Raw genomic sequence first — 27,891 nt, forward strand, 5'->3', positions numbered from 1 at the left:
CCTGCAAGTTCTTCAGGTGTATTTGATGATCACAAGATGGCTAAGAGATGTTTTGTGTATAAAGACAGAGAGAAAAGCAGAGTATAAGGTTAGGATCTGACATATATGGGATTTCATCAAATCCAAATTTGAGATAAGAAGAAAATGAACTCTGTATGCTCAGAGCTATTAATACATTATGCTCAAAGCTACTAATATACATCTTACTTGGCATATTCCTGGACTGGGCTTTGCTATGTAAACAACAGGTTCTGGGGTTTGATTCCCTAATGTAAATCTAAACTAGGTCATGGCATGGCTATTATTCTCAACTTTCTCTTTGAGAGCCTTTGAAGAGATGCTGGTTTTAATATTTATGGTAAAAAAAAGCAGTTGGCTGAAGTAGCTGTAGGATCAAAATAAACAACTAGTGATCTCAATGGATTTGGTGGGTACTTGGCCAGGACAGGTAAAGTCAGTATCCAAAGAATCACAGTTTTCATTAAAACACCATGGTTCTAGTCCTTAAGGCTGTAAAGATAAGTGTGAAAATAGAAGGGCAATATCTGTTAAAATACCAGAAGCTAGGGACAGTGGGATAGAAGGGAATAGCATTACCACCTTTTCAACCATTATGGCAGCTTGGTCTTCAACAGCATGATGATGATGTGCAGATAATAGAAGGGGGATAATATTTTATCTCCATGCTATGATAAGGCCCATCTGCTGGGCTTGTTTTTGATGAGTTGCCAATATTGGGGAACAGGTTCTGAGGGGAATTTCCAACAGCTGGGATGGGCCCAGCAGTTGAGGTACAGAGCAATTTGCCTCTCCCCATAAGTAGAGTAAGCAGAATATACTATACAAAATAAGCTTACATATGCATAACTGCAGAATCCAACTGTGTGTGTGTGATCTTGATTCCCCCACCCATCTTTACTCACACACCATACACAACCTCAGATGTCCGGGACTGTAACAGTTGACTATGCCCTGAGTGGTGTTTTAATTTTGTCCATTTGTCTGTTGTCTTTGAATCCCAAAAATCTTCCTTCTCAGGCATTACTTAAAACAAAATATTGAATCTGGGTCTTTTACTCAAGCAAAATATCAAGCAGCCAGATGCCTCCCCCCCCCCCCGGTCTGCACCTCTATGTGTAGATTGTATCTTGTGCACAGAATCTATGTGTGCAAAAGCTTTATATACATGAGATCTGGGATGCCTGCATTCCCAGATTATGCAGAGAGAGTCTGCGCATATACAACTTGTTCACTTTTCACAAGGAACAATCTATGCATGAAAGTTAGGGATGGACCCTGCCACCTCCCATGATCAGACTGTTCCCTCCATGCATTCAGCATAAGTCTGGTGGCAGTTGTCTGCATCGGTCTATGGCCTCTAATGCGACATATGTCCTCCTTTCTCTCTCTCTCTCTCTTTCTCCCTTTCCACAGAAACACACGGTGGAAACACCTTATGGGATTGCGACAATCACCATCCACGGAACACCCAAACCCAAACGTCCGGCCATCCTCACCTACCATGATGTGGGACAAAATCGTAAGACTGGAAGACCCACTTGGTTGGGGCAGGAGGGATGGGAGAGTATTCCAACTAGTGCAACTCCAAGAGAGAACTTGGAATTTCACCCTCTCCAGTTCATTTCATAGAATTTTTACTTACAGAATCTTGTCATTCTGGAAGAATCCCAAGAACCTTTTGTCCTGGTGGGGCCAAGAGTTTCCAATGCATACATACATATATAAAACTCACACTCCGGGTCTTCTATTGGGAGGGCATGGAGATTCCCCCACCATTTCGCCACTGGTGTGGGTCGACTTCAGGCTAGAATCCCCCAATGTCCACCAATCAGGTGCAAAATAATAGCAGGGTGGAGGCAGCAGATGCAAATAGGCTGCTCAGAGGGCAGAGCCTGTTACCTACTGCCCCCTATGAACAAGGCATTGGGATGGCCTGCACATATAAGCAGAAACCTACATCTAAATGACTGCAGATCAGAAATTCTAGGGAGGGGGAGCCTTTTTGTGGGTGCTGTTGTGGAACAATTAGAAGTCAGAAGCCCTTGCTGATCTACTGCAGTCTCCCAGCGGATCCCAAGCTGCCCCTCTGTACTCCACACCACTCATCACAACCAATCCCACCATAGCCACTTCGAGGACTAGGAACTAAAATTTCCTAACACTCTAAACAGGGGTGGGAAACCTCAGGCCCAGGTGCCAAATGCAGCTCTCCAAGCTTCTCTATCTGTCCCTTGGGATTCTCCCCAGGCCATACCCCCTCCCCAGGCACTCCCCTCACCAGCCTTGCTTTGCACTCTCCTTGAGTGCTTTTGCATGTGTCCTTGAAGCGTCTGAGAATGCCTCTTGCTTGCCTAGGTAGAGAGGGGTGTGCAGGCATGTGTAGAAACTAGCCTGGTGAACCAAAGGTGAAATCTGCATTCTTTGCTCTGCCCACTTTTGCCTCTGGCCCCGCCCACCACTGGCATATGGCCCCTGGAAGGTTGCCCAGAAGGGAATGTGGCCCTGAGGCTGAAATAGGTTTCCCCACCCTGCTGTAGAAATCCAGCTCTGATTGCTTGATGATGTTTGAATGAGGGTGTTTGAGTTCACATTGCGGGCTCACTAGGTGGTCTTGAGCAAGTCAGCCTGTCCGCCTCAGAGCCTGGCTATAGGCTTTTCACAAAAACTCTGACTGCGGTGATCTCTGAAGTCCCACCCCGCCACCCACCTGCCGGCCTGCCTGCCAGCCACAATAGGCGCTGAAAGCTGCTCGTGCCTTATCTTAGCAGCTAATTTCCCCTCCTCCTCCCCCTGCCGACTCCTAGAGAAAATTAGCTGCCAAGTAGGGGAGATCAACAAAGAGTAGGAAAATGCAGCCTGCAGTCCCTCTTTTTGTGTGTGACATTTTTATCCCTACCAGCCATTTTGCCTGTCTGTGAGGGGAGTCTTCAGAATTCCCAGCAGAATGGTGGAGCTGCTCTCTCAGTGAGAGTGTAATGTCTCGCCAAGCCCTTAATTCCCTGTGTGGAAAATAGACGCTATCGTGGTCTCCTTCACAGGGTTGTTGTTGGTGCAAATGAAACATGGCTTATCTTATATTCTTTCCACAGCCAAGGGACCATTTAGATGATCAATACTAAGGAAAAAAATTGAGAAGAGCTCTTTCAGTCGTGTAGCTTACATTTTGGTACACTTGGATCTACTTTCTCCGCTGCTTAAAAACACAAACCCATACCCCAAAAGATCTGGTTTTTGCTCCCTATTTTTTTTAAAAAACTATGGATTCAGATCTTGACATTAGAATCCCCAGATTCTGATCTCAAACCCTTGTTTGAAGTTTTAAACATTGTCATACTGTCTTTTATGTTTCTCAAAGGCTTTGCAGTCTGTTCCAGAATTCCCACCATCAATTGAGGCAAATTGGCCCTTCATTCTGGAAGAATCTAGACCAGCCTTTCCTATTATGGTGCCTTGCTACAACTCCCATAAGCCCCAGCCAACATGGAGGGCATGAGGTTGGGGGAGTCTGGCCTTGTGGGCTCTCCTCCTCAAAATTAACATCCCTTCTAAGGAGAACATGGGAGCTCTCTCCACTTCACATTTCCTTGCTTGCCTGAATGCTCCCATCTCTTGCTCTTTTGCCAGGCCAACGGGAGACATTTCGATGCCTTCAGTTGCAATCTTTAAGTTACTTACCTGGGAGAAAGCCTCATTGAACCCAGTGGGACTTACTTCTGAGTAAACGTGCATAGGATTGCACGGTAAGGTAGAAAATCCAAATAGCGCCTTCTGGTGTCATTAAAAGGGCAGCAAGCTGGCAGTTCTGACTCCTGAAATCTGATGACTATCTCACAAGATGGCCGCCCCATCTTGATTTGCACCTTGCCAGTCTGACGGCACTACCTGTTGGCCTTCTGCAGCCTGACGCCCCCTTCTTCTGTCTCCCCACCCCCCACCCCAGATCATTCGTGCTTCGACACCCTCTTCCACTATGAGGACATGCAAGAGATCATAAAGAACTTCGTGGTGATACATGTGGACGCGCCTGGCATGGAGGAGGGTGCCCCGGCCTTCCCTCTGGGGTGAGCCTTGCAGCCTCCATTCCTGCCCCACCCGATTAGTTGGGTGTGATGGGGATAAAGCTCAGCTGTCTAATGCAGCCCCCGTTCTCTGCTCCTTCCCCAGGTATCAGTATCCTTCGCTGGACCAGCTGGCTGACATGATCCCCTGCATCTTGCAATACGTAAAGTGAGTCAGGGTGGGGCTACATGGAGGTGTATTGGGATGAGGGCAGAAAACAACACCTTGCAATGGGTCACCTTCCCAAAGGGGGCTGCTCACCCTGGAGTGTAAAATCAGGAAAGGCCCAAACTTGCATTAAAATCAATCAAACAAATCGAAGAGAGAAATAGCCTGGAGACAGGGTTGAAACCCAAAAGATTCTGCCTCCTAGCCTGCTGCTTGCATTGCTATCTCATTTCCTGAAAGAGGTTTGGCACCTTTAATTGCTGCTAGACAGGCAGAAATTCAGCAGGCACAGCTTTTCCCACCCTAGGTATTAAATTAAGAAATTTCTCTCCCACCCTTCTAGGGCCTATGCACCACTAGTCAATCAGTTGAGAATATAACAATTTAAAATCCAAACTCCACTCCACACTCCCGGACCCCACAACACTTCAAAAGCTGGGAACAGAACCCAGGAGCCCTGGCTTCAAACTCCCCATTTTAATCCATGAAACTTAGACCAATCCTAGAATCCTCACTAGTTCCCAGTTCCCGGACATCCCCAGGGGTTAAGGACAGGTCTCAGAAATCCCCTTCTCTCAGCTCTCCTGTGTATTCCCAATCCATGGGGAAGAACAGACATCTCCTGGCCCCCAGTTGCTTCCTGCCTGTTCTCAACCACTGGAGCTATGAACGGAAACTATATCCTTTCTTCTAGCCCCCTAAAGCAATAAGTACTGCTTTATTTCCCCTCCCCACTTTGGGGTACACTAACCACTATTATCATTCTTTCAGAGGGGTAGACACGTGTGTCTGTTACAGGAAATGCAAAAATAGAGTCCTGTGGCACGTTAAAGACCTTAACAGATTTATTTTGGCCAAGTCTTTTGCATGGATTTTTTCATCCAATGTATGAAGTGATCTTCAGTTTGGCAGATATTTATATATAAACACATGAATACAGATAGACACCTACATGCATACACAGTAGTATGGGGGGGGAAACAATGGCCCTAAAAGGCCATAAAAGCAAGAGGCACAGTCTGCTATTTCAGAGTGTTCACCTCAGTGCAACTTACCAAGGCACAAGATAAGCAAGGACTGTAACGACTGAGACCTGCTTCTGTTCCTGAGAACCACAAAAGTTCCTGGGTTGCCAGGCAGCTCCGACTCCTTTGTGGATTTTGAGACTCGCTTCTCTCTTTCTCCCTCCTTCAGCTTCACCAGCATCATTGGAATTGGAGTTGGAGCTGGCGCTTACATCCTGGCACGCTACAGCGTAAGTGGGTGGGGACCGTAAGTGGGTGGGGACCCAGCCCTCGCCGTGGGGGGTGGAAGTTGTCACATTAAATACAAATTCAACATGCCCAGTTTAAACCTCTCAGAAAGTAGTGGGAAAATTGGGCCACAGAGTGGCTGGCTTCTGCGTTCCTAACTGTAACAGGCTGCAGGAGAGAAATAGCACTGGAACAGTAAAGTTTTGGTTGTTAGCTGAGCTGAGGTACAGTGGAAGGATGGGCCCAACACTGATTCCACTGAAGAGCTAGTGTGATGTGTTATTGGGAGTTAAGAAAATGAGTTGTGATGTTTCTGGTTCAAATCCCAGCAGAGGCATGATCTCACAGGGTGAAATTAGATAAGCCACTATCTCTTAGAGGCTAAGGCTGTGTACACACCATCAGTTTAAAGCACATTTAAAATACATGGCTTCCCCCAAAGAATCCTGGGAACTGTAGTTTTCCTCTCACAGAGCTACTGTTCCCAGCACCATTCACAAACTACCATTCCCATGATTCATTGGGGGAAGTACTGTGCTTTAAATGTATGGTATGTACACAGCGCAACTTCACCTCAGATATCTTCCTGACCTACCTAACAAAGTTATTTATTTCCTTTAAGGCACTTGACAGTATATAGGCAGCCTCCCTCCTTTTAATCTTCACAACAACCTTGTTAGGTAGATTAGGCTCAGAGACACATGCCCAAAGTCACGCAGTGGGCTTCATTACTGAGTAGGGATTCCCAGGCCTAGTGTGATGCTCCAAACACACTACACCGGCTCTCCGGTTTTGGTAAGCATTGCTGCAATAATTTGTGCAAAGGAACTTGAATATGTGTAAAAAGCTATTTATGAGAGTTAGAGCGACAAAGCGGAAAAGAGAATGAACAGTGTTCTGGTTCAAATCTCATTTCGGCCAGCAACCAAAAGTTATTATCATAAGCAGAGCCCTGTTGGATCAGGCCAAGGATACTGTGAGTGCTGCATCTTGATTTCCATCATAGGCCAAGCAGCTGCCCCTCAGGTACCAAGAAGCCAGGCATGAAAGCAGCAGCCCTTCTCTGGTTTATGTCCCTGAAATGGTGTATGAATGGCATGGTGAGCGCTATGTAAATGTGCTGTAGTTGTTATTGTTAATCTAATAGTAATAACTATTATTATTATTTTCCACAGCTCTCTCATGCAGACACTGTGGAGGGTTTGGTTCTGATCAACATTGACCCCAATGCCAAGGGCTGGATGGACTGGGCTGCTCACAAGGTGAAACTAGAAAAGTGACAGGGCTGACGGTGGTATAAGGCACATGGCATTGTTACTGATGAAGTGAAGTGGACTAGTCCAGCGCAGCCTTCCCTAATCTAGTACCCTCCAGATGTTTTAGATTACAGCTCCCATGATTCCTGACCATTGCCATGCTGGCTGGGGTTGATGGGAATTGTAGTCCAAAAAAATTGGAGGGCACCAGGTTGGGGAAGGTTGGTCCAATGGGTGCTTGAATCATTGTTCTTTTTACTACAATTTTAAACAGGTGACACAACCAATTGAATGGCAATTATAACGATAAAAAAAAACAAAAAGAGCCCATAAAGAAACCCAAACCATAATTGGTTGTTTGACATTGGTGTTAAATAGCCATCACTAACTAGATGGCAGAAATTCCTTTCAGTCTATCAGTTCTGTTGCTCCAGGCACTTCTAGGCTGTGTTTTGCGGGTGGGATTCAATCAGATACCGGCAAATTCAGGTCATGCCGTTAAAGGAGGTTTGGCGCTCTTGCACAAAGCCCACATTCCACACACACACATATATAAAAATTAGACTTTTTGCATTAAGGAAAGTGAAGAGAAAATGCATTGGAAAGGGTGGGATGACAATTGCTTGATGTGATGTAGTATAAAAAAGTAAAGGTGTCCCCGCACTTGTAGTGCGAGTCGTTTCCGACTCTTAGGGTGACATCTTGCAACATTTTACTAGGCAGACCATATATATGGGGTGGGATTGCCAGTTCCTTCCCCGGCCTTTCTTTACCCCCCAGCATATGCCGGGTACTCATTTTACCGACCACGGATGGATAAAAGGCTGAGTGGACCACGACCCCTTTTACTGGAGATTCGACTTCCTCCTTCCGTTGGAATCGAACTCCGGCTGTGAGCAGAGCTTCGGCTGTGTTACCGCCGCTTACCACTCTGCGCCACGGAGGATCTTTGATGTGGTATAATCTCCCCACAAATGCTCAATAAGCAGCTGACATCATATGACCGCCTCACAAACTTTGTGCAAACAAACCAGGATAAATGCTCAATAAGTGGGCCATCTGAAAGCAACTTCAGCATCTGCACTTCTTCCTCTTCCTGCTGTCCTATTTTATCTGCTTTCTTCTCTCTCTCTCTCCCTCCCTCCCTCTCCCTCTCCCTCTCTCTAGCTCTTCCTTCTCCGTCTGTCACCAACTGACTCCCCTTCCCATTGCTTTCCCCCCAATATTCTACACTCCCTAATTGTTCACTTGCCATACATTCTGTGACCTCATAAGAGTGGGAACTGCATATTTCTCTCCTGCTGAAGAATACCTCGCTCAGTCCATTCTGTGAGATGTCTTACTCCAAGGACGCTTCAGTATCTTGAAGAGCACAGCATTATTGGGTTCTCTCAAAGCACCTAAGAGGACTCTGTGGATTATTATTATGTTTTAGCTTTCGGAGTATATGATCTTTCCTTCCACCCAGTCCATCTAGATCAGTGTAGTCTACACTGACTGGCAGTGGCTCTCCAAGTTCTCAGAAAAGGGTCTTTACAAGTGCTACCTGGAGATGCTACAGATTGAACCAGGGACCTTTGCACTGAAAACGTGTGCTCTTTCCCTGAGCTACGCCCTTTACCGGGCTCTGACTCATTTCTGTGTTCCTCCTAGATGCCCAGAACCATTGTTCTGTCAGAATTCCACCTGTGGCCACCTTCTCCTGCAGGGCTCTTCTAATCCCCTGTCTCAAACTCTCTTTTTCAAGCACCTGTCTCAAACTCTCTTCTGCCTTCTCCTTCTTCTGTGTTCTGCAGCCAGGTGCCTTTCCATGGCCTCCTGCCCCATTGGCTGCTAGTGCCACCTGCTGCCAAAGCCCTCCCCAGTTCCCAAAGGTCATTGTCATCACGTTTTGATCTCATTGCTGCATTGGCACCTTTGACAACAATGCATTTTACTCTTTCTCTAAAGCAGGGGTGGGGAACCTATGACCCTCACTGGACTCTAACACCCATCATCCCTGACCATTGGCCATGGTGGCTGAGGCTGATGTGAGTTGGTGTCCAACATCATCTGGAAGGCCACAGGTTCCCTACCCTAGCCCTCCAGACTGTAGTGCATCCATTTATTAGAATTTAAAAAGGTTCATATGGCTCCACATTGGCCTAAGTTTATAACAGGCAAGCACCTGCAACCCATCCCCCTCAGACCACCTAAAGGGCGGGCTGCTTAGAAGAATCTGGCCAGGTAGCACCACTGGGTTAGGTTTGCTTCTGGGACTCCTCTTGTCCACTTTTTGGCTGTGGGAACTTGGGAGACAGTGAGGGCAAAAGCCAGTTTCTGAAAAGACAAATTAAGGAGCTGCAGCTTGCATAAATGCTATCCCTCTCATATGGAAGGTCGACTCCCTGATTTCAGTTTTGAGAGGTGGAATCCAGTAATTCAGCAGTGCAAGAAAAGACCTTCTGCATATGCTCAGAAGCTCCCTATTTCTGATTGCTTTGCATGTTTCAGGACCAAGCTGTAGCACTGAAAAGAGATTTTGGGGTGGAGTACTGGGTAAGCTGTGGATGAGCAGCTCAGCACCACAGAGGTCTGCTTTCCCACTGTGGACTCAGCTAATCCGCACAATTTTCATAAAGGTGTCAGTCTGGTCCATTCAAACCAGCATCCATCTTGCATCTCCTCTGACCTCACTCTGTTTTTCTCTTCTTTTCAGCTGACTGGCCTCACATCCTCCAGCACTGAGATGATTCTAGCACATCTCTTCAGCCAGGTAAGCATACACAGGAGGAAAGGAGGGCAATGGTAGTTGATATGTGGAGCAGGGTGGTGGGGATAGAATGGAGCATAGAATCATAGAAGAGTAGAGTTGGAAGGGGCCTACAAGGCCATTGAGCCCAACCCCCTGCTCAATGCAGGAATTTCTGTGAGAAGGAGCTCTCTGGCAATGTGAGGTTGGTGTAGGCCAGTCATTGCCAACCTGGTGCCCTCCAGATGTTTTGGACTGCAAATCCCACCAGCCCTGAGCAGCATAGCATGCTGACGGATGGGAGCTGCAGAGCTTGGAAGATTACTTTTAAGAAGGAATAAATTACAGTTATTGTTACATGGCCCCAAAAAGGAATAAACTACCATTACAATTGTTCTGAAAGGAATTGATTACTTTACTGTTACTCAAAAGTAATCACTACAATTACAGTTGTTACTTTTTAAAAAAACACAACTAGAGTGCCTACAAGGTGCTGGCCTTGGCTGCAGCACACCCAAATCATCTAAAACAACATTAAAAAAGAAACACAAACATACAGAGGGTAGTAGAATAATTCTTTTTATCCATAAGATAGCAGTGGTGGTCTCTCCATTGGTAAAGGAGGTGTGGAGGGAGGCAGAGGCCACTGCTCAGATCTTTGTGTGTCAAACCAAGTGCAACCCCCCCACACACACACAAACACACTCAGCCAGCAAGCATCATCTCTCTCACTCTACTATCTCCTGCCATGCCATCAAGTAAGAGACACCCACCCAACATTTTCCCCTGGAGGACAAAAAAATTAAAACACTGCAAATGCAACAAAGTAGCCAAGGAGGGCGGCAGAGGCTGCTTCGCACGCCAAGTGCAAACACAGTATTAACACACACATCATCGTCTCTCACCTCCACAGTTCTTCATCTCCATTCCGCTGCTGCCTCTTTCTCCTCCTTCATCCATGTCTTTGGCCTCCGGCTCCTTTCTCCCTGCACTCCATTCTCCTCCACCACTGTCCATTGTTAAAACATTTTTTTCTCTCCACTCCACCCCCCCCCCATCTCGCTGTCCACCTCTTCCCTCATCGCCTCCTAAACACCCACAGAACACAAGGGAAGAGCGAGGCTGCGCAGAAGCCCAGTTTGAGGCACATGATTTTCATCCACAAATCAGAGGAGCAAAAGACTTCCTCTGCCCCACAGTAATGCCCAAACGTAATGCTGAAAACATTACTCCTCAAAAGTAATACAATTATTCCTTGTTCTATTACAATCAAAATGTAAAGAAATTACCCACTCATTCCTCAAAAAAGTAATAAATTATGAGTAATTCGTTTTTTGTAACTGATTACTTCCAAGCTCTGGGGAGCTGTAGTCCAAAATATTTGGATGGCACAAGGCTGGTGAACTCTGCTGTGGGATCAAGCTGAAATCAGTCTATAAAATTCACATCTTTAGAACTTGATGGATATTATTACTATGAATAATAAAGATATCTTGATTTTGTATCCTTATTCCATATATTCTTAATGAACTTTTCACTCTCTATTATTTACAATTATTAAAATGTCTTTAGATTTTTTGTTATGTTTCCTATATGTATTATTTATTATTATTACAAATATGCTTAGATTGCCCTTCATCCGCGTGAATATTAGGGAGTTTGATTCCAACGAAAGGAGGAAGTCGAATCTCCAGTAAAAGGGGTCGAGGTCCACTCAGCCTTCCATCTGTCCGTGGTCGGTAAAATGAGTACCTGGCATATGCTGGGGGGTAAAGAAAGGCCGAGGATGGAACTGGCAATCCCACCCCATACATATGGTCTGCCTAGTAAACTTCGCAAGACATCACCCTAAGAGTCAGAAACAACTTGCACTACAAGTGCGGGGACACCTTTACCTTTACCTTTTTTAAAACATAAATAAACAGAACAAAACTGTAATAGAATCAGTATAGAGGCAGCTAAAACAATATTTGTTTGTTTGTTTTATATCTTGCCCTTCCTCCCAGAAGGAGGAATAGGACAAACAAAAGGGCAATGTGAACTGTTTAAATGTCTGGCAAATAAGATTTTGCCGTGGTGCTACAAATAATTATAATGTCATCGCCACTCACACCTCTATAGGGAAGGTATTCCACAGTCAGGGTGCCCCAATGATCTTTCCAACTATTTTTTATTTTGTTTTGCCAAATTCTCAGTAAATTATATGGGTGCACCTTATCCAGTACTTTATTATTCCAAAACATGGAAAAATATGTATTTTTTTAATCAGGATTGTATTTCTCTGATTACCCTCTCTGATTCTAATAATATTTGTGTGTTTTAAAAATAAATGTAATCTCATGCAATTGTTGTGCGTGTCACTTTCCTGAGTAATAAATAAGTAATAAATCAAGAGAAACAATTCCATTTTTAAAAAACAACACAGCCTGGACAGACCTATTCAGAGAACCCAAGACCAACATATATTTATTTCGTTCATTTTAAAATGTTAGGTTTTCCTTTCATTTATATTCATGTTGGTTGTTATATTGGTTATAATGATTGAAGGGAGGAAAGCAATGCTTTCAAAATGGGGAAAAAATACAGAGCATCATGACCAAAAAGACACATTCTTAAAATCTGAATTTCCAAAAGACGGAGAAAACAACAGAGGGAAGAGAGTTGGAAAGCATACACATAAGGGTAAAAGGGGAAGAATTTCCAGAGAGGTTTAACACCCAATCCCTCTTCCCAGGGAATTCTGGGAATTGTAGCTCTGTGAGAAGAACAGAGGTCTCCTAACAACTCTTAACAGTTCCCAGGATGCTTGGGGGATGTCATGACTGTTTAATGTGGTGTGACACTGCTTGAAATGTAAGGTGCAGATGTGGCCTCTGTCTCCCAAATTCACCATCTGGCTGCCACTTCATTTTACTCACTATTGGGTCACTATGTGGGGAAATGGCTCTTTGTGCCGCCCCCCCCAGTTCCTCTGTTGTCACTCAGTGAAGAATTGAGGGGCTCTCTGTTATCCCTGTCACAACGTGGCAACTGAACTGGGGTTCAGCGGCGCTAGCCATGTGAGTGAGCCACACACATTTCTCAGCTATGCCAATATTAGCAAACAGGGATGTTCAGAATCATGACTTGATGAAAACAAGGAAAGAAGAGAGGCCCGTCGCAATGTCAGCTTCAGTTACCTCAACCATCACCACCCTAAACTCGAGGGCCAGAACACTGCCTGTTTTACAGATTTGATGAAAATAAATGAAGATGGTTTTCCTTTCTCTAAACAAGGAATGGCTGGAGTTCATGTCCAATTATGAATCTCAAAAAATGTAGTGTGGATTTGACAGGCCAATGTGTGTGTTTTTTGAGGGGGGCGTGGCATCCTTCGCATTTTTGCAAAAATGTAATTTAACTGTGAGGGAAGTGAGTGGTTTACCAAATTACCAGAAGAAAAAGTCTTGGCCTGTTCTTGTACTTTTTTGCATCAGCTCAATCTGCGAAAATTGGTAGGTGGAGCTTTTCATGGGATAGAGATCAGCATTGTCACCTACTAATTAAGACGTAGCTTCTTTAAATGGGATTAAGATATTTCAGTAATGCCCGTCTCTGTTCTTCCACAGGAGGAACTGTCCAAGAACACTGAGTTGGTGCAACAACAGCGGGATATCCTGAGTCATTCAACTAATTTGCCCAATATCCAGCTCTACTGGAGCAGCTACAACAGGTGTGTGTGGGCAGGACACGCCTGGGTGGGGACACAGTATTAAAGACTAGAGTGAGGGCATGTCACGGTGGAGCTGGCAGCAGCAGACCAGAACTCAGCAGAGCAAGAAAAACTATTGTTGCCCAAGTAACAGACCCAGCTCAAACAGGAAGTCAGCTGCCCATTACTTGTTCAGGCCCTGGTGGCATCTAGTTCCCTGGTAGACCAGGGATATCGATATTAAGGATATATAAATAAATAACTGGGCTTTGCGCAAGACACACCCACTTCCTCATATGGAAGTTGACAGGATTGGCAATTGAATTTACTTAACGCTTGCGACAAGATAGTGTTGTCCACTGCAACTGAGGACAGCACAGGCCCTATGGCACACAACAGAAAGCTACGCCCAGGGGGGAGGACTCATAACAATGACACACAGTCCCAACATTTGCCGCCTGAGGCACTTGCCTCGTTCTGCCTAATGGCAGAGCCAGTTCTGAGTGAAACATCCTTTCCTTTCCATGCCGGCTTTCCCGAACTTCTGACAGCTGAAGCTGAGGGTTTTCTGTTCTGAATTAACAGCTTACTGCTGTTTGAGAATCACATCCTCTGTGTTTCTGTGCAGCTCACTGTTCTGAGCATGTCTTCTAACTGAAAGGCGGCAAGCCCAGGGTGGTATCACTCATGCAGGAATGCAACTGGTAGTTCTGCTGCATCTCTTCATCAGGGAATACAGGCGGGCCCCGCTTATACGGCAGGTTCTGTTCTGGACTGCCGCCATAAAGCGGAAATCGCCGTAAAGCGGAACCCATTGAGAATAATGGGTGCGTCGCACGAAAATGACACGAAAATGCGGCAAAAGCACAAAACTGGCTTTAAAGTGAGGGATTGAAAGCCACCACATTAGCTAAGCGCCGGAAAGTGAAGCGCCGATAAGCTGGGCCCTACTGTAGTTGAACGTCCCAGTGCAGAAACACAGCAGAATTATCCATCTCTTGCTGAAACAGGTTGGGCCAGGCTGGAACAGTAAATCATGCAAAGATGCAGCAGGCAGCCTCCTAAATGGGTTGATATGGGGCTGGTTCCAAGGTTAAGAGGACCCATGGCAAATTGCCATTGGGTAAGGCTTTGTTCCTACAGGGTTGGGGAGGGGGGAGTCACCATGATGTCCCAGTGGTCAACTCAACTTCCAAGGCATTGCAGTAAAAGATTTTTAAAAAACATGGTCACTGTCTGAAGTCAATATGAGTGTTTGTTTGCTTAAAGAGGACTCAGAGCAGGCACCAGCAGGCTGATGCACTGGGGTCCAAGGATCTTACTTGATGACACTGGGCCTGGGTGGATGCTTTAGGTTCACAGGAACCTTTAATAATTTTATTCATTCATTCATTCCTCATGCCTCCTCTTGCATTTCTCTCACAGTACACAGTTTGGGGAGTTGCCATTCTAACGAACTTGCCACTTTTTGTTTTACTCAGCTATAAATTCAATCTCATGCTTCTCAAAATGGCTCTCCTGTTTTGAGTTTTTGACTATCTGTTGGTGTGTATTTAAATTTAAACCATATGTAAGCTGCCTTGGGTTTCTATCATGAAAAGAAAGGCGGGGTATAAATGTAATAAAATAAATAAACAAACAAATAAATGTTAATTAATGAATGAATTGATTATTCAAGTAAAAAGGCAGATGACTGAAGCATTTCTGTTATTTCAGTCTTACGAGAGCCAATATGGTATAGTGGTTAGAGTGTTGGACTAGGACCTGGGAAACCAGGCTTCAATACCCATTCAGCCATGAAGCACACTGGGTGACCTTGGGTCTGTCACTGCCTCTCAGCCTAACCTACCTCACAGGGTTGTTGTGGGGATTAAATTAGGAGGGGGAGAGCCATGTACATCACTTTGAGCTTCTTGGAGGAAAAGTGGGATTTAAATGCAATAATAAATAAATAATGTAAACTGGCTTGTGCATGGTTGTAAAAAAGAGGGATTATAATAAATAATAATTGGAGTTGTTTAATCAATGCTCCATTTGGCTGGTCCAGAGAAAGGGATAGGAAGCAGTCAGGAATCTGTGTGCACACTGTGATTCTGCAGCAGCTCCCCCCCCCCCAAAAAAAACACCAGGATGTGATATTGGTGGCAGAATTCAGTCTTCTGGGATTAGCTTTATTTACAAAAGGAGAAGAAGAAGAAGCAAGTTTCCAGACCTAGTTGCAAGAATATCCTTGAAGATATGTTGGCAACAGCAGTGGAAATCTCAGAAGCCAGATGGGTGGCTGAATAAGATTTCCAGAACTGGAGGGTGTGTCACCTCCATGGGTTGCATACTTCTTTGCCCATCCTTATGACTAGAAAAAATAGAGAGGCAGAGTAATCCTAATGGGCACATGAAGCAGCCACCACATCTAAAGCCTCGCCAGCCAGGATGGAAAGTGGGTGGGGTGTTTTCTGTTTTGCTGGGATAGCTCCAGGCTGCTGTAGCTGAGGGGTCCAACCCACCATACATTTAAAGCACATGGCTTCCCCCAAAAAATCCTGGGAACTGTAGACTGTTAAGGGTGCTGGAAATCATAGCTCTGTGAGGAGTAATCTACAGTTCCCAGGATTCTTTCGGGAGAAGCCATGTGCTTTAAATGCATGGTGTAGATGAGACCTGAGGATCAGGCCTCAGAGAATCAGATCCAAAGCCTCTGGCACTCCACTCCAAAATGTTCCCACGATCAGGGCAAAGCTCAGGGCTTCCACCATGGTAGAATCCTTGCACAGCCCAATTCCCCTGTCCCCAGTAGTCAACATCAGGATTATAGCGTAAATGATGCACATTTGTAACAAGAATTGCAAAATGAGAGAAGGGTGCATATTGTCATAATTTTTATCAGGTTGCAAAATTATACTCTGCTTGATACAGGATGTAGATTGGCTGCAGAATTTGGACTAATTGGTGTTGGTGTTTTATTTTGTGTGGTTTTGCACAGTATACTTGGTCCTGAAAGTAGACAAGGTTGGCAACGCCTGGGTTTGAAGGATACTTTTGTGCCTTCACTAGAAAGTATAGAAAGGAGATACTTGGAAGGCTCACATCTGCCATGCCACACAGTTGTTCAAGGTACAGGAGCACTTTTTTAAGCTTAGAAGTTGGCAACTCTTAGAACTAGAATTAGATAATAAGGGAGCCAAGTGTATGGAGATCCTGCTAATGGGATTGGTATGCAGGGACAGTGAGCGGGTTGCATAAAAAGATCTTTGTTTAGGAGGTTGGAAGAATGACGCTTACAGTTTCCCTCTTTCCTCCCTCGCAGCCGCAGAGACCTGAGCTTGGAGCGTGGAGGAGACATCACTTTCAAGTGAGTGTCAGCCAGCCTCTGTGCATTATTTCATCCTCTTGAGTTCACACATTCGTCCTATGCTTCTCAAAGTTGCCACCTTTACTTTTGGGTGGGCTCGCATGTCGTAAGCAGCAACGGGAGGCAATTTTTAATTATGGATTAGTGACAGGGAGTGATCCTTGGTCACACTTACAGTTCATCCTAGCCCAGCACTGAGAAAAATGTACGTTAAAAGGATTGCCAACTAAACAGGAAAATGCTCTGGCTTCCACTTTTGTCTTTGCAAGCAGCTTCGTATGCTGGAGATGCAACTTTTCATAAAATCGATATGAAATTTATCTCCATCTAATGTCTGCAGATTAAGTGTTGTTTACATGCGTAGGAACTGTAGTCAATTGAAATGTGGGCAATTTTTTACATAATTTTTTAGTGTTTCCACATTAAAATATATATAAGCAATTCATGTTCTCTAGGAAGAAAAGTTGAAAAACAGAATTTTTAAAAATATGCTGGTGTCCTCCTATCTATCTCTGCTTCTTTGTTTCTCATCCTCATTAATCTTATTCTGGATTAATTAGTTACAAACTTGGTCTGTTTTCCAAGCTAGGTTTTTTTTCACTCTGAAACTTCAGGAACTGGCTTGCATGATTCATTAATCCAATATAAAAGGTGTGACCTTGTGAATAACTCCCAGAGGTGGCAGGAATGAGGTAGAAGTTGTGCACTGAGCCCGGCGGGGTGGGGAGCTAAACATAGCAATTTCTTAGATTATGTCTGAACGGAAGCAATCTTCCATTGCTGCTTTTATGCTTTTGTTTTTGTTTTCCCCGATCTCTGCTTACAGGGCTTGTGTCAGGGGTCAGCATTCTTCAGCAGCTATCAAGGTCCATTATCCCCCAGTGCCACCTCCTAACCCCCCACCACCACTCCTCGCTATTGTCATGTGCTCACCTGCCAGCATTCTGGTTAAGTGAGCAGGTGCCAGTGAGGAAAATAAATCGATGCTGCATGTGTTTGGGGGGGGGGTAGAGGAGATGGCCATTGAGGGCCCCTCCGGACTGGTGTCTGCAACATGTCGTTGATACAACAATAGTGCATTAGTGGCCAATTTATACTGGACCATACAGACATCATTCTACTTTATTAGGGCTTTTGCAATGCTTCCCCATTGTTCTTGCATTATTGTCATCTGCAGGAGCGCTCTTTCATTTAAAGCTCAAGGCTTCCCCCAAAGAATCCTGGGAACTGTAGATTGCTAAGGGTGCTGGCAACCGTAGCTTTGTGAAGGGTAAACTACAGTTCCCAGGATTCTTTGGGAAAAGACATGGGGAGATAAACAATTCGGGGTGGGGAGAGAGCCTCCAGCTTCTACTTCACTCTGTGATTTCTGTCCTCACTGGCTTCTCTGCTTAGGGAGGGGGAGGGGGAGTATTCAGAGTTCTCCTGGAGCAAGTTGTTCTCACGTGGACCCCATCTGAACTCTACATTTAAAGCAGTATCATACCACTTTAAACAGTCATGGCTTACCCGTCCCCCCAAAAAAATCCTGGGAACTATAATATCTTAAGGGTGGCAAGACTTGTTAGGAGACCCTCATTCTTCTCACAGAGCTACAACTGCCAGAGTGATTTAATGATCAATCCCTCTTCCCAAGGAACTCTGGGAATTGTAGTTCTGTGAGGGGAACAGGGGTCTCCTAACAACTCTCAGCACTCTTAACAAACTACAGTTCCCAGGATTCTTTGGGGGAAGCCATGCCTGTTAAAATGGCATAATACTGCTTTAAATGTAGAGGGCAGATGCAGCCATGGAGAGTGTCGTAGAGCCTTCCCTTCAGATGTTTTGGGCTACAACTCCCACCAGCCCCAGCCAAGCATAGTGGTACAAAATATATGGAGAGTATGAGGTTGGGGAAGGCTGGTGTAGAATAGAGATTGCTCCCAGATAGCCTATTTATTGAGCAGTCCTAATTTGGTTGCACAAAAATTGTGGAGAGGTTGGACAATCTCAGCTATTTATTGAGCATTTATTTTCATTTGTGGGGATGATGTATGACATGGTGTCAAGCAATTATTATCCCGTACTTTTAAGTACATTTTTCCATCACTTTCTTTATCGCAACAGTCCCATTTTGGGGGGAAGTGAGTTTGATGTGCAAGAGCACCAAGTCAGCTTGAATTGTACAACCTGAATTTGCCAGCATGTGGGTTGCTAGCCCTACTCAGAGTAGACCCACCAAACATAATGGATCCTAAGGTAATCTTGCCTGTTGATTTTAGTGTGTCTACTCTGAGGAGGACTAGCATTGGATACAACCCTGTGATTGCATCCCACCCCAAAATAACAACAGTCTGGAAGTGCCCACAATAATTCCTGGAAGCCCATCTAAGGACTGTTTCAATCTGCAAAATGTTGGGGCCTGCTTCTTCTCCCTGTTCCTCTGTTCTGCTTAGCTTTGGCTTGTGGAGAACTCAAAAGTTTGCTCGCAATTCTTTTTGACATTTTGATGGCCCTATTAAAGATATGACCTCTGTAGGTTTTGGATTATGTCAAATGTAGTCAGGCTCTGAATGTTCCAACTCTACAGCTGTTCACCTGGCTGTAAGTCCCAAGTAAGTAGGTTGCAACTTTTAAAACAGCTTTGACTTTCTGACACACTTTGTTTTTCCTTTCCACACTGCCAGGTGTCCCGTGATGCTGGTGGTGGGAGACCAGGCCCCTCACGAAGATGCTGTGGTAAGTGATGGTGCCAATCCCTTCATCAAAGCTCCGGAGCACCAAAAGAGTATGAAGGCACTAGGCCTTCTGCACTGTTACTCCACCAAGCTCCTACTCTTCACTTACAATGAAAGCTAAGATTCTCTCATTTTGGCCCTGTTCTTTTCCCTCACATTATCTGCCTTTTCCCTCTCTCCTGCCAGGTGGAATGTAATTCCAAACTGGACCCCACCCAGACCTCTTTTCTCAAGGTAAGGAATGCCTCTCAAGGCCACTCTACATGCAGAGGCTGCCAATCCAACTTTCAGCTTCCACCAATTCCACCAACTTTGCTCCTGCACTTGGCTGCTCCATTGTTTTGATATGACAACTTATATACCACGTATTCGCCTGGTCCACCTTTTGTGATTCCTATTTTGCCTAAGAGAGCCAGTGTGGTGTAGTGGTTAAGGCAGCCTTTCCCAACTGGTGTGCCTCCAGATGTTGTTGGACCACAACTCCCATCAGCCTCAGCCATTGGCAATGCTGGCTGAGGCTGATGGGAGTTGTGGTCCTACAACATCTGGAGGCACACTGGTTGGGAAAGGCTGGGTTAAGGTGTTGGACTATGACCTGGGAGACCAGGGTTTGAATTAGGGTTGCCAGGTCCATGGCCTGAGACTGATCCTGTATCTTTAGGAGAAGAGAAGGTCAGCCAAGTGCAGGTGTTCTTGCAACTCTGTAATGGGAAAAACCACAAGATGAAATTCTCCCTCCCCCTTTCACAACTTTTAAAGATACAGAAGACCTCTTGGAGGCCGGGCCTTGTGATGTCAAGACTTCTAACGGACTGTCTATTCATGTTTACACAGAAATCAGCTCAGATTCACACACACGCACCAATTTCAACTTTCCCTCATCCTCTGCCATCACTGAACTTTTGACTTTTTTGTTGTTGTTAGCCCTGCCCTCTGCAAAGTATCATTGGGAGCGGGAGACAGACTTTTCTCTTTTACCCTTGTGTGTATTCTCCACACACTAGCCTCTAGGCAGCTTCTCCCCATTTAGGTCTCTCTCTGTGTATCTTTTCAGATGGCAGATTCCGGAGGACAACCACAGCTGACCCAGGTGAGATAGATGGGCACAACTGGTTTAGAAGGAAGGTTTGGGGGCAGGATTAGATGCTGTGTATTCTGGTGCACTTTGTTAAAAACCTCAAAATATCATTCCTTTTTGTTCCGCTAGGAAATTGCTTCAAACGTTTGTGCCAATATGTTGTAATATATTTTTGAGATATCAAAGGAAGGAAGAGGGAATTACACATGGGATGTAATGAAATCTCAGCAATCTTCTTTTTTTTAATTTAAAGTGGGTGTGGGCAACCAGCTGTTGCTGAACTGCGACTCTCATGAGCTCCAGCAATCATGGCCAGTGACCAGGGATGAAGGGAGTTGTAGTTCATCAACATCTGGAGGACATTCAAAGGTAAAAGAGGAGCTGGTTGAGGGGAGCAGGTGTTTAACTTTTCTTTCCCTGCTGTTTCTCCAACTCCAAAAGTCTCTCCCGAGTTTTGCAGGTTCCTGACTGCTTGATTGAGCCTTATATATGTGTGTGTCTGAGGGATGCTTCCAGACCGTTGCTATTATCAAGTAGGATTCAATCATGTATCAGCAAATTCAGGTTGCACAATTACAGTTGATTGGGAGGTCTTGTGCAACAAACCTTCTTCCCCAAAATATATGACTTTTTGCAATAAGAAAAGTGATGGGAAAATGCACTGGAAAGTGTGGAACAACATTTGCTCCATGCAATGTCATCTAACCCTCCCCCCCCAACAAATCAGAGTGAATGCTCGCTAAATGGCCTATATTGTCAAGCCTCCCAGAAAACAAATCAGGACAAATGCTCAATAAATAGATCATCTGGAAGCACCTTGGAACACTACAGAGGGAAAAGTGGCTGGAGTGGGGTTCAGAAGCAGACAAGGAAAGGGCTAAGCACCCCTTTGATTCTTTTCTCAACATTTCCTCCTCCCCACTTGACTCTGCAGTGAGAAAATGAGCTGTCAGACTTTTATTGCACACATCTGTGTGATGCACGCAGTTAGACCCACAATTCAATCTACAGTGAGATAATTTAAAATGTAAGAACCAATAATGTCTAAGAGATTCTCTTTCATACCATTGAGCATCTAAGCAACACATCCAAACAGCATGCGTTACAGAAGGCAGATCTCTGCTTAACAGCCAGGATAGTTTTCTTTTTCTAAACTGCACATATGGATATTTAACTAAAGGCGCAATCTAACAGACCTTTCCTCCAGGCTGGGGTGGGTTGGATGCCGCAGGTACCCGGCTGCGCTGGCAGACTCCTGGCTGTGCCAGCCTCCACCAGCAGCGGCCCGCTGTGGCTGAGCCATGGCACCTCCAGGAGCCTGCCAGCACTTCCAGGGGTCTGCCGGAGACAGACAGCCCAACGGACAGAGGGCTGGCAGAAGCCCCCAAGATGGGGTGTGGTGGGGGCATGGCAGAGAGGAGCTGTGGGGGAGAGGGACTTACACGAGATCCTCCTCATGCTCAGACCCCTCCCCCTGATTCCAATCCCCCCACAAACTCCGCCAGCCAAAAGGCTGGGGCAGTAAAATAATTTATTTCCCATTGTGGCCTACGGGGGCTGGTTACTCCCTGGGAGGCTTGTTTGCTGGAGCCGGTGCTTCCCGGCTGGCTCATGTGCGCACTCCCAACAGATCTGGCGTTCAGCTGGGCCAGTGGCTCCCGAGCGGGAGGAAGATCCCGAGGAGTTTTCCAGTGGCTCCTCCTCTGCCAGCTTCCCGGTATTTGGATTGCTCTTCCCCAGATCAAGTAATCTCCCTAGGCCTAGCCAGACATTTTTCTCCACCCCTCGTGTGATTATAGTGCTGTGAGGAGGAGAGTGTGGCCAAGTTTACTGGCTTTCTGCCTCCATCACATCCCAGTTGACCCAGCCCTGTCACCATCTGCACGCTGGAGAGGAAGATCGGAAGAAGGAAACCTACCCTACAAGAGTAGACTCCCCACAGGATTTAGAGCCCTATGTGATCAGGATTATTAATCCTGCAGGGAGCCTACAGAGACAGACCAGGCCCTCCCCCTCTTCAGACCTTCCCCTCCAAAGTGTAGATCCCAAGTGTGGCCCTGTTCTGCCCCTCATGTGATTATAATTGCCTGAGGGGCAAGTGCCGCAACAGGGCTTCCCTTAAGGCCCTATGGAGTGGGCACTTCTACACATAATGAACGGATTCGTCTGTGTCATACAGTTTACAAGCATGCTGTACATTAATATTAAAATGTTTAGAGTTTTTGTATGTCTTTATCATTTAAATTTTTCATCAAAACAACAAAAACTATATAATCAGCATTTCATAAAATGAAGTAAATCAAAGCCACCACTCCCTTGATAAAAAGGCCACATTTGTTTATTTATTATTTAATTTGTATCCCGCCCTTCCTCCCATCAGGAGCCCAGGGCGGCAAACAAAGTGCTAAAAACACTTTAAAACATCATAAAAAACAGATCTTAAAATACATTAAAACAAAACAGCATTAAAAACATTTTAAAAAAACTTTTAAAAAGGGTTAAAAGCATTATTAAAAAACTTATTAAGCAATTCTAACACAGATGCAGACTGGGATAGGTCTCAACCTAAAAAGCTTGTTGAAAGAGGAAAGTCTTCAAAAGGCGCCGAAAAGATAGCAGAGATGGCGCCTGCCTCATATTCAAAGATATTCTAACATTCTAATTATTGTTTTCACCCCCGTGCTAAAATAACATATCAGAACCAAAGTAGCTTCCAAAAATAAACAAACTTGCCTTACCCAGTTAAAACTGAATCCTGCCAATTAATCAACTAAAGTGTTATTAATATACTTATTCAGCCACTTAAAAACTAGATCTTCTCCACTCCTTGTTGGCCAGGCTTGACAGGTGGGCAGAGTTGTGTTCGCTCCTCCTTTCTCACTGTGGCTGACAGATTCAGACCAAGTATATTGTCAGGTGACCTTTTTCCACACAAGGGTCTTGCAGAGCACTTTACAAAGCAGTTATTTCTGAGTAAGCATGGTTAGGATTGCACAGTTAGGCTACAATCCTAGTCCCACTTACCGGGAAGCCCCATTGTATTTGGTAGGGCTTTCTTCTGAGTAGACATGGTTAGGCTTGTGCATGGTGAAGTCATTCTCAGAGTGGATTCATTAAACTCAATAGACCTAAGTTAGTCATATGCATTGATTTCAAAGAACTACTATGGGTCTAATATGGGTATGACTTAGCTGGATAAACTCTAACACATCCATGGGTAACTCGAGAAGAAAAGAAAAAAACTTCAATCCTAGCAAGATGTTTCATTGTCTTACAACTGGGAGTAGGCCCTCTCCCAAAATGTGAGCAAACCGGGATCCAATGGTTGCCCTTTATTTTTTTTAACCCAAATTGATTTGGAGAGATTCCCATGCCTAATGTGAGTTCCTCTACTTCAAACATCCTTGTGTTTGTGTGTGTGTATTTAAGCACTTACCTTGTTAAGAGGAAGCAAATTACTAACATGGTAGATTTGAGGCAGGTTACATTTCCCTCCCTGGCATATGCACACCTATAATGTTTTCCTCTGCTCTTTCTCTCCCTCTTTCCTCCCCTCCATCCTTCAGCCTGGTAAACTGACTGAAGCTTTCAAGTACTTTGTACAAGGCATGGGATACAGTGAGTATTGGATCCTGACCCCTCCCCACACACACACACACAACCCTCAGAGGGCAAGTATGACAGGGAGTATTGGGCACTATATCTTCATGTAGAACAGAACAGAGGTTTCACTGAATACCAGAAGTGTGGTTTCCTGTGACAACTAGGCCCGTCTGTCAGAGGCTGATCCAATTGTGTGATTGCCAAGGACCAAACTCATAAAGAAGTCCATTTTGTTTCTTGCTTTTTGGGGTCTGAAGGTCCCTATTCACTGTTTTCACCTTGACTGGGTCCTACACCCAGTTACAGTGTAATGCAGAATCCCTTGCAATAACAAAGGGATCCATCTCTTCAAGCATATCGTTCCTTCCATCCTCCTCCTGGCTATGCCTTCATCTCCTCCTTATGACATTTCTGAGGCCCTCTTAGACTAGGTTGCCGGGAGGGGAGGGGGAAGGTCCAAAACCCAGAACCAGTTCTGGCCCAACCTTTGAACAATAGCCAGCAGTGAATTTTCATCCCCAGGGGACTAATTTTTTCATACTTGACTGAGGTGTCCTTTCCTGTCTCTCCTCAGTCCCTTACGTACTGGACAAGAAACTGAGTCAGGGGTCAGGTACCTTCTGTGGTATTTCTCCCCCACCACCCATAATCCTTTCACACACTTTCTCCCCAACTTGTCTGTGCATCCTCCCCTGCGACACCCTCACTCCTGTGTTCTCAAAAACTCACACACCACCCCCAATTAGGACTCCTTGAGCAGTTTGCTGTGGCAGTGAGAAAGCAGCAGTTGCTTTATTTGAATTTCTGTTGTACACCTAAGTCAACAAAGCTGGTGACGTGCTTTGCATGATGCTTACACCGTATAACACTGTAGGACAACAGGGACTGCCAGCAGCCCTCAGTTCTGCATCATGCAAACTCTCAGTGAGCATTCCAAAACAAAACTGCTCACATTATCAACATTTTATGCGAATGGTCTGTGTAATTGTGTACAAACTTGATCAATTTACACCCCATATCTTTACATCCCACATCTAGGATTTGTGACTATGCAGAATGCTTGGGAGCGGGGGGGGGAGAGAAGCAACGGTGCGTGTCTTTGTTTTGGGGAAAAGTTGCGAGGCAAGATGGGGATAAGTAACAGAGGGAGCATGATTGCAGGCCTTATCAATGGGATAACTATGCAAGTTCTTCACAAGATCTGCAATGTCTATAAGCTTTCTAACCTATGAAGGCTAGAAATGTGTTGCATGAGCCTTCCCCATAAGATTCTAGCGTGAGGTCTTTCTCCTCCCCTCCCCCGCCACACCTGCCCTGGTCAGCCCTCAGTTCTCCTTCACTTGCTCTGCGGATCTCAAATGTGCACAGTTGCTGAGGATGTGAAGGGAGTTGAGCCTTGTAGACAAACATAAAATTGGCAAATGTTTGACAATTCCCTGGTAGTTCCAGATCTTTGTTTTACCCCCAAGTGTGCTCAGTCTCAATTTTGCCTTGGATGTCGCACTGGGCAGGTAAAGACACTTGGCACAGTGCCTTGGTTCACTGGTTGCTCTCTCCGCCATTCGCCAACCTTACAGCAAGACCTTGTGGGGTGGGGTGGGGTGGATTAAAGCTCACCACATGCAAGGGCTTCATCTGACTCTGCCTGCTTCTCTTTTTCCTCTCCACAGTGGCTTCGTCCTGCATGACCCGCCTCTCTCGCTCACGCACCGCCTCTCTGTCCAGTGCCACTTCGGGGGACGGGAATCGCTCCCGCTCGCGCACCCTGTCTCAGAGCAGCGAGGCGGGGGCACCACAGCCACCAGCCCCCACCATGGAGGTGTCCTGCTGAGCGCCGAGCCAGGGGACGAGACCACCTCCCACCTCTGAATAGGACTTCTTCTGCTATTCCACAATGCACTCCGGCCACTGGGCCATGCGACGATCTCCCCTAACGGTACTAAACGTCCAGGGAGGCCCAGATGGGATGCAATTTTACTCTTTTTAAAACAAACATTAACTCCCCTTGACCTTTCCTTCTCACCCAACACATACACACCTCCCTCGCCACCCTGCCCTCTTCTCTCCCATAACCTTAAGACTAATGTCAGCCCCCAACTAGTGACCCCTCGGCACCTAGGGAGGTGTGTATGGAATACTATACATTTTCCAAACTGTTAGGCCCTCTGCACCTGCTCTGAATTTCTCCTTTGTCCTTCATCCTCTTGTGCACTTAGTTTCCTTAACAAGGAAAGTCTGGATGATGGGGTTTTGTTTTGTTTTGTCTTTTCTCTCCTGTCTAAATCATAGCTAAGCATTGTTCCTCCTCCCCCTGACTTCTGAGCGATACGTTCTTAGAGTAGCCCAGGATGGGCATCGGATTGCCTCGCTAGCTCTCTCTGACCCCTCTGGAGTGTACGTTGGCAAAAAGCAGGATCTCACAAGAGACGCATACAAGCCCCCTGGAAGGACTTGTCATGCCAACATAATGCCCCCAGCATGGGAGTGGCTTCACCCTACCCCCACCCCCACCTTCGCTGTGCTCTCATACCCATATTGTCTGCTTTGGTCTCATCTCCTGAGACTTCCATCCATCCCATCTGCCTTAGGACGTTTTAGTTCCTTCTCCAGGGCATAGGTTAATTCTTTCCCCCCCGTTCTCACTTAAAAAGAAATTGAGCTGTTGATTCCTCCCTGCAGTCTATTTGCTTTTATTTTGCATCTTCATCCTACCCCTCCCGTACATCTACCCTTCCCTAGCCAATGGCTGCATTGCCTATTGATTCTCTTTCCTTCCCTGAAAACCCTTGTAGATGGTAGCTGCTTTGTGATGTGCATGTACAGTTCCTGCTCAGACAGCGAGTGATTTTGGCAGTTAGGGGATTTGGGAGGCTAGGCAAAACTAAAATTGGGGGTCGGGGGGGGTTGGGTTGTTCCTTTTTGGGATTTCAGGAGAAGCTGGGGTGGGAGACTTGCTGGAGGCTTGAGCCAGATTGCATTGCTGTGACTGTGTCAAGCACAGATGACAACAGGCTGCAGTTATACTGGCTTTGTGTAATGAGATGAGTGGAGGAGACTCCGACTGTTATCGGCTGTGAATATTATTTTTATTTTTATTTTGCAACAAGGGCTGACTTTAGTGGGTTCCGGCTGCTGGCTTTGAGCGGGGCTCTTGTGGTGCCATGGAGGGTGAACCTTGTGTCAGCTTACTCTCTAACGGGATTCCAACTGTATCAGTTCTCTGAATGTTATCGGCTGTATTAAAAAAAATCCTTAAATGTATTGATAGTGTTTGCCATGTGGATCTCACAGAATAAGGAATCCAAAACAAATAAGGTAAAATATTTTCTTTGGACCAGCTCTAGGTTGAGGGTATTCAGTATGTAAACTTTTGAGTGACACAGAATGCTCCATCGAGCCCCAGAATTGAGAGTTCTTTGGAACCAAAAAGACGATGGTCCAGTTAGAAAGTCACCTCACCTATTCCTCAAACCTGAATAGGCACTGGGGGTTAATTGTTCAGCTGCCTGTGTAAAAGGGCATTGTTTGGAATTTAAACTCCCGCATATAATGGGATCCCATTGTATTTAAGAATGTGTGGGCTCTGTTTTTCACCCCCAGAGCAGTTGATGGTGAATTCTCTTAACAATAAAATCTCTAGAGGAATGAGTTTTGCTTCTTTTCTTATGGCTGAGGTGATTTCATGCAACAAACCTCAGGCCAGGGCCATTTTCGGCGGGGTTGTGAAAAAAATTCTACCATAAGCGTTGCCAGGTTGGGTGAGTCAGAGGCCAATGATCAGCCTCAACATTCTGTCTTCATGCATTGGCCAATCAGATGCCTTAGGGAAATTCACAAGCAAGGTATATCACATCTTCCAGGAATGAACTTGGGTGGTAAGTGCCATTGCCTTTGTAATGACAACAAGCAGGCTTCCTAAGGTTTGCACAAGAACAAAAAATAGCTGATGCCATAGAATAATGAAT

At 45.5% G+C, this 27,891-nt stretch overlaps 1 protein-coding gene across 4 annotated transcripts in view; it reads left to right on the forward strand.

Moving 5' to 3' along the window:
- Positions 1-27,571, forward strand: part of NDRG2 (NDRG family member 2) — a 45,905-nt gene extending 18,334 nt beyond the window's left edge. For 3 of the 4 annotated variants that reach the window (XM_061590989.1, XM_061590988.1, XM_061590990.1), the window contains 13 exons: positions 1,435-1,540; positions 3,962-4,082; positions 4,186-4,248; positions 5,443-5,503; positions 6,677-6,763; positions 9,456-9,512; positions 13,097-13,200; positions 16,484-16,528; positions 19,195-19,246; positions 19,432-19,479; positions 20,300-20,335; positions 23,890-23,941; positions 25,597-27,571. In XM_061590989.1, coding sequence (XP_061446973.1) covers positions 1,435-1,540; positions 3,962-4,082; positions 4,186-4,248; positions 5,443-5,503; positions 6,677-6,763; positions 9,456-9,512; positions 13,097-13,200; positions 16,484-16,528; positions 19,195-19,246; positions 19,432-19,479; positions 20,300-20,335; positions 23,890-23,941; positions 25,597-25,757 — 993 coding nt within the window. In that variant the 3' untranslated portion in view covers positions 25,758-27,571. Of the gene's footprint in view, positions 1-1,434; positions 1,541-3,961; positions 4,083-4,185; positions 4,249-5,442; positions 5,504-6,676; positions 6,764-9,455; positions 9,513-13,096; positions 13,201-16,483; positions 16,529-19,194; positions 19,247-19,431; positions 19,480-20,299; positions 20,336-23,889; positions 23,942-24,500; positions 24,535-25,596 lie in introns of all 4 variants that reach the window. The other variant, XM_061590991.1, reaches the window with a different exon arrangement.
- Positions 27,572-27,891: the final 320 nt, after the last annotated feature.

Source organism: Rhineura floridana, chromosome 11 (genome assembly GCF_030035675.1).
Source record: "Rhineura floridana isolate rRhiFlo1 chromosome 11, rRhiFlo1.hap2, whole genome shotgun sequence".
In the NCBI taxonomy this organism is placed as follows: Eukaryota; Metazoa; Chordata; class Lepidosauria; order Squamata; family Rhineuridae; genus Rhineura; species Rhineura floridana.